The following is a 6,853-nucleotide window of genomic DNA, read 5'->3' on the forward strand; positions in this document are numbered from 1 at the left end:
GCCATTAATCCAACCAATTCACCTTCAAGATGCATAAACTGAAATGTGGTTTCCCTTGACTTTAGACAAAAAAAAAAAAACTTCACTAGAGACTAGTGCAGCACCACAGTAGGAGGTAAACACGCAATATTTTAATCGTTGTGGTGGTGATGTTCCGATTTTTCATTTACAAAGTGTACTTTAAAGGGTCTTAGAGGGTAAAGGGTAAGGAGTCAGATATCAATGCTCCCTTAATTGAGTTCACACATTCCCCACTGACACCTTTCAACAGGTCTGAAGTGCTAATTCCTTGAGGTCATATTGGTTAGGGATATCCAGAGCTTTTAAAGAAGAGATCCAACATGTGATAGCAATGATGGTACAGGATGTTATCCATGTTATCCTAAGAGATGCTGGAATCAAAAGCATTTTTGGATCAGACCATTGATCAGATAGCCCAGATCAGATACTATATGTACTAGGGGTGGGACCTGCTCATTCATTATTTCCAACATAATCAAGATTATTTAAAAAATTAGAGTTAGTTGTTAGAGTTAGGCCTTTCACTATATTCTGCTGACCTCAATATTTCTACTAGATTTTTGGAGCACTGCTATGATCATTTTAATTGCATTCAGCTACAGGTTGGATGATTACATTCCTAACTTATCCTATCCAGAAGTTTTGAATGGAGCTCCATCATTTCAGGGAACATAGTTCTTCCACTGCTCAACAGCTCAATGCTGATCCAATTAGGAATTGAAAAATTGGTTTTGAGCATGTTTATTTTCTCCAGAGAGTCCTAATCTACTGGCAGAATCTCTGTAAAGGGACTAAGGTGTGTTGGGTGTGTATTCATTTGAACATCTTTGTCAGAAACAGCTGCAGATTAATATAGCTGAATGAGAATTCATTAGACTGGTTGTCCACAGACACTTGAATATACACTGTGTGATTAAAAACGCCATAGATTTAACTCTAGCTAATGCTACTGAAGACCTAAGAAAGACAATTTAAACCCAGCAATTCTTCTGTTCGTTCTGTTTTTTTTTTTTGTTCAGCAAACAAAAGAATTCCTCACCAAGGACATCGGATTAACCCACCATGATGCCTGTTGGTCCCCGGAGTTAAAATTAGCTGCAGCATCCATTCTAATCCCAGGGACCGTCGTCATGCGTTAGCAGCATCTGTTGACAGTCCTGCATTCCAGGCGTATCAGTCTTAGAGAGCTGCAGGGCTATTGTTAGTCTTTAGCCTCAAAACCAGACACTACAGTGCTAACTAACCGAGAATAAAACAACTAAAGCTATACTAAAGCTCACAAAATACTTCAGCAGCCTTCTGCACTTTTATACCAGGACAGATTCGCCAGATTTAGTTAGTGACTTTATCAGTGTAGAAGGGGAAGTGATGTAGCCACCTATATGTAGTATATTTGTTGATACTTCAACTGAATAACAGCATTCAGCTACTTTAATGTGCACCCAATGCTGACAGATGTGTGAATGCACACATAGTTGGCAATAGAATAGAATTGAATAGAATAGAAATCTTTTGGCACCATGCTTAATCTAAGGCCAGGTGTGGGCTACAGGGCTGTAAATTCCCCCCAACACTGAGCCCTGTGCTGTGGAGAAGTGGAACTGTGTTCTCTGGATTGATGGTGCTCCATTTAGTAATTTTAGGATGGGTAATTTGGGGTATGATGAGGTGTGGTGGTGATTACCCAACATTCTGGCCTCAGTTATGCTCTTGTTGCCAAATTCATCATTCATCAAATCCTCACAGCAATGCTGCAAAATTTAGTAGAAAGTTCCCTGAACATTCCTCCATGAAACAGTTACTCCATGAAAAGCTTTTTTTTTTTAATGTCCTTGATTTTCTAAGAACAGGACTACGATGAGCAACAGAACACAACAGAAGTCTGAAAAGCTACAGAACAGAGAGAGGTTTAGGGAGCTGGTTATGGTTTAGAAACTTGGAGAAGCTAAAAAGACAGAACATTTGGAAAGGATAGAGAAGTTAGATATTTTAGTGGGATTTTGGAGAGGCTTTAGAAATCAGAGACATTACTGAAGTTGAGAGAGATGTTAGATAATATGTTGAAAAGCTGGAGAGGTCAAATATTATTGAGGTCATGTCCATTTATTGCATGATATGTGAATAATTTAATTATCGTGACAGGCCTAGGTGGAGTGAAATGAGGTGTAATATTAGGGGTGATATGAGGAAGAGGCAGGGTAATATATGAGGGTTGGGTAATATATGAGGGTTGGGTAATATATGAGGGTGATTTGAGGTAATATATGAGGGTGAGGTAATATATGAAGATGAGGTGAGATAATATATGAGAGTGAGGGTGAGGTAATATATGAGTGTGAGGTGAGGTAATATTTGAGGGTGAGGTAATATATGAGGGTAAGGTGAGGTAATATATGAGGGTGTGGTGTGGTAATATAGGAGGGCAAGGTGGGGTAATATATGAGGGTGAGGTGAGGTAATAAATGAAGGTGAGGTGAGGTAATGAGGGTGAGGTAATATATGAGGGTGAGGTAATATATGAGGGTGAGGTAATATATGAGGGTGGGGTGAGGTAATATATGAAGGTGAGGTGAGGTAATATATGAGGGTAAGGTGAGATAATATATGAGAGTGAGATAATATATGAGAGTGAGGTGTGGGAATATAGGAAGGTGAGGTGCGGTAATATATGAGGGTGAGATAATATATGAGGGTGAGGTAATATATGAGAGTGAGGTGTGGTAATATAGGAGGGTGAGGTTCGGTAATATATGAGGGTGAGGTAATATATGAGGGTGAGATAATATATGAGGGTGAGGTAATATATGAGGGTGAGGTAATATATGAGGGTGGGGTGAGGTAATATATGAAGGTGAGGTGAGGTAATATATGAGGGTAAGGTGAGATAATATATGAGAGTGAGATAATATATGAGAGTGAGGTGTGGGAATATAGGAAGGTGAGGTTCGGTAATATATGAGGGTGAGGTAATATATGAGGGTGAGATAATATATGAGCGTGAGATAATATATGAGGGTGAGGTAATATATGAGGGTGAGATAATATATGAGGGTGAGATAATATATGAGGGTGAGGTAATATATGAGAGTGAGGTGTGGTAATATAGGAGGGTGAGGTTCGGTAATATATGAGGGTGAGGTAATATATGAAGGTGAGGTGAAGTAATATAGAATGTTGAGGTGAGGTTTACCTTGCGCTGCTGTTTCTCCCAGGCTGGATCCAGCAGCAGGTCCCTGTCCCACTCTTCCTCCTGCATCATATAGTCCTCCTCCTCCTCAGTGTAGCCGTTATCATACTGCACCATGTTCTCTATCTGAGTCATCTCAGGAGCTTCTTCTTCTGTATCTGTAGGTTCTTTAGCTGCTCTGAGGGAATCTGAGCTTCCAGACCTTCAGCTCCCTTGATCTCACTGAGTCTATAAATCCCTTCTTTATCTCTCTCTATCTCTCTGTTTCTATTTCTCTCGTGCGCGCGCTCTCTCTCTCTGCTGCTGAAACCGCACCGCGAGAACCGCGCGCCGTCAATTTGTACCGGTGTGTCACGTGACCCAGTCGGACCCTCCACCCCTCTCCAACACGAACCTCCCTCACATCCACCCACCAACCTCCCTACCTCCTTCTCCTGCTCCTCATCTCCATCACCAGCACCCCAACAAGTCTAGACTTTGCACTACATGTTGGAACATTGCTGCTATGATACAAGACAATTTGATTGCATTCATCCACAGAGCATCAGTGGTACTGAATGAATCTCCATTTAAGATGTATTTAGCACAAGAAATGAACAGTCAAATTAATGTACAGAAGCTTTAGTGTTGTGGAGGCAGCTGATGCCTTAATAATACAATAATAAAATGAGCATTTTCGGTGTATGTGGATCTCATTTAAAACATTTCTATGTGATTTTTACGTTTTAGGAATGCCTGAGTCAGCTATATAAACTTTAGTTCCTCCTTTTGCTTCGAGACCACATCCACATTCACCTCGAGTTCACACTTAACTTGTAATCTTTATCACACACACACACACACACACACACACACACACACACACACACACACACACACACACACACACATACATACATTATATATATAATAATAATTTTAACACTTATTAATGTCATACCAGATGTCAAGCAGGTATTTGTAATGTGTGAGAGGGTCCTGTATCATAACTACATCTCTGCTGTTTTTAACATTCCAACTTCACACTGTTTTTTTAAGACACGTCTGCATCTTATGTATGAATTTTACCAGCCAGGTTGTAAGTAGCAGTAAAGCTGTTAAAGTACAGCATTATACATGAGTTTCAGTTTAGTTCTCCGGCGAGGCTGTAGCAGTATTAGCATTTGCTGCTAACCGTGCTAAGTGCTAAGCTTTCACCGTTCAGAGGTCAGTTATATTGGACTGTACCCTGCATGATTGCCATGGTAAAACATGGGACATCTGGGACAAACTGCTATAGCTATAGCTAATATCACGCTGGCTTACAGTAACACAGTAAGTTAAAAGTTCCTGTGTAGCTCTGTCAGGCGGCATTAGCCACTTAAACAGAAATGTAAGGGTGCTTTTACACCTGAAAGTGTAAAAGCGTGAAAGTGTAAAACCCAAGGTTCATGTGTTTGCTACATTGTATATATTTGGTCCACTAAACTTTCCGGTTATTTTGAGAGGGTACTGGCTGCAGGCCTGCAGGAAGGTGGAGTTGGACGTCCAGTGCTTCCAGCTCCGCCCACTTTGTTAGCGTCATGTCGTCCAGTTCCGCCCACTTTTTAGCATCATGTTGGACGCTAGATGTCTAACTCCGCCTTCCCGCAGGCTGCAGTCAGCAGTAGTTGGTTATTTTTCTTCTTCTGCTGCCGTTGTTGAGGAACGCCCGCTCAGCTTCCTGTAATTGATCCGAAAGTTCGAACCATCCAGAAAAGCGCTTTCACACTGCAGGCGAACCGGACCATGGTTCAGGAGATCTGGACCGAGACCACCTCTCTTGGTCGGACCAAAATCTGGTCCTTTGGTCCGGACCGTGGTTCGCAGCCCCTTTCACACCTGCTACTTTGGTTCGGACCAAATTGAAAAGTCCGAAAGTACGCTTTATAGGTCTGGCCACCCAGTGGCAGGGCTGGATATTGAAATTCGATACCAAAAAGGTACCGACAGAAATGTCTCGGTACTACTGAGTAAAAAATTGCGGTGCCTGTTTTTGATATTTTGCATGAAACGCGTATAAACACGAAGAGCACGCGCAGCCCAGTAAACACAACTGCAACATCGCCCTGACGCACAGAAACGGAGACTCCTCGCTCGAGCTGTGTATCTCTCGCTCACTCTCATTAGCGCTCTCTGTCACTCTGCTCTGAGATATTTTAATACAGTAAAAAGTATCTAGTCTGCCAGACCTAAACCACACTACTCTATTATTACTGTCCCTTCACAATAATACAGAATTCTTAGGTGATTGACACCACTAATATAAATATGATTTTATTTTGCTGTTATTCCTTAAAAAGAAAAAACACTAAAACAGTGAACTACATCCAGCAATAAGGGAAAATATTTGCAGTTTAGGCAGTTAAAGTAATGCTGTTATTTTTGTAATAAAGTGCCACAAACAAATATGCTCATTATTTTCGTTACAACAAGATCCAAAAGTATGGTAGTCTGTCATGATGACACCTTTCATTGTCCACCCTTTTGATGCAACATACCATGACAGTGTGGATGTTTTTATATCAGGATATGAAAGTGAAAATATAAAGTGATTAAGCTGGGAAAACATGGTTTATGTGTAGTCTGAAGTTTTATCTAAATCTAAATATGATCAAAAAACATTGCAGAAAGCGTACAGAAGAGGGCGCTCTTGTTATTCAGTAGACCATAAGCTCAGCCCTCGTGGTACTTTTGTAGACTCATATCCACATTGGGCCAGTGTGTCTGGTTGTAAGAATGAAAACCTGAAACAATAGCCTTTTGTGGAGATTAGACTCTCCTGTTTTAGGGCAGTGTTCATCAACTCAGGTTCTGGAAGCACCCATTAACCTTAAAGCACCAGTTAACTTTAAACACCAATAATATTAGTGATAATTGATGCTGAATGCTTTATCCTGTTTAATTAGTGGACTGTATTTTTTTCACTTAAAATCTCTTAATTTTCCTTATAATCTGGTGCACCTTATGTATGAATTCTACCAGCCAGGTTGTAAGGAGCTGTAAAGCCACTCTGCTGAAGCACAGCATTATACAGGAGTTTTCATTTAGTGCTGCTAACCCTAGCTAGCACTGCTGGAGCAGCATTAGCATTAGCCGCTAACCGCGCTGTGGGATGGGATGGACCACTAGCGAATATCGCTCTGGCTTGCCGAAGCACTCAGGGTTTCTCAGTGTAGTGGGCAGCATTAACTGCTAAACGCTAGTGCTTTACTTACCAAAATAAACGCTTGTTTGACTTAAAAGAAAGTCTTTTGTAATCAGTTTTGTTTGCGTAGCTAAGATTTACTTAACTTATTTATCTACCCACCAACACCCAGCCGTGATACCTGCTTAATTAGAAGTTCCTTATAGTGTCCCTTAAAACGCGCCTTAAAATCCGGTGCGTATGAAAATATACTAGAAAATAGTCGTTCAAATAAAACGCGCTTTATAATCCAGTGCGCCTTATAGCGCGGAAAATACAGTAAATATTTTGTAAAAAAAATGTACCTAAACCTGCAGTTTATTGTCTCTCTGCCAGCTATGACTTACTGCTAGAGTGTGGTCCTGCTCTCACTTCTTAAAAAAACACTGCATACAATTTATCAGAATATTAGACTTTGTTCAGCATAATTTTTTCAATCT

General features: G+C 40.7%; 1 protein-coding gene across 1 annotated transcript in view; it reads right to left on the reverse strand.

Moving 5' to 3' along the window:
- Nucleotides 1–3,544, reverse strand: part of actn2b (actinin, alpha 2b) — a 32,805-nt gene extending 29,261 nt beyond the window's left edge. The window contains exon 1 of the mRNA XM_007244596.4: nt 3,212–3,544. Coding sequence (XP_007244658.2) covers nt 3,212–3,343 — 132 coding nt within the window. The 5' untranslated portion in view covers nt 3,344–3,544. The remainder of the gene's footprint in view (nt 1–3,211) is intronic.
- Nucleotides 3,545–6,853: the final 3,309 nt, after the last annotated feature.

Source organism: Astyanax mexicanus, chromosome 14 (genome assembly GCF_023375975.1).
Source record: "Astyanax mexicanus isolate ESR-SI-001 chromosome 14, AstMex3_surface, whole genome shotgun sequence".
NCBI lineage: Eukaryota > Metazoa > Chordata > Actinopteri > Characiformes > Acestrorhamphidae > Astyanax > Astyanax mexicanus.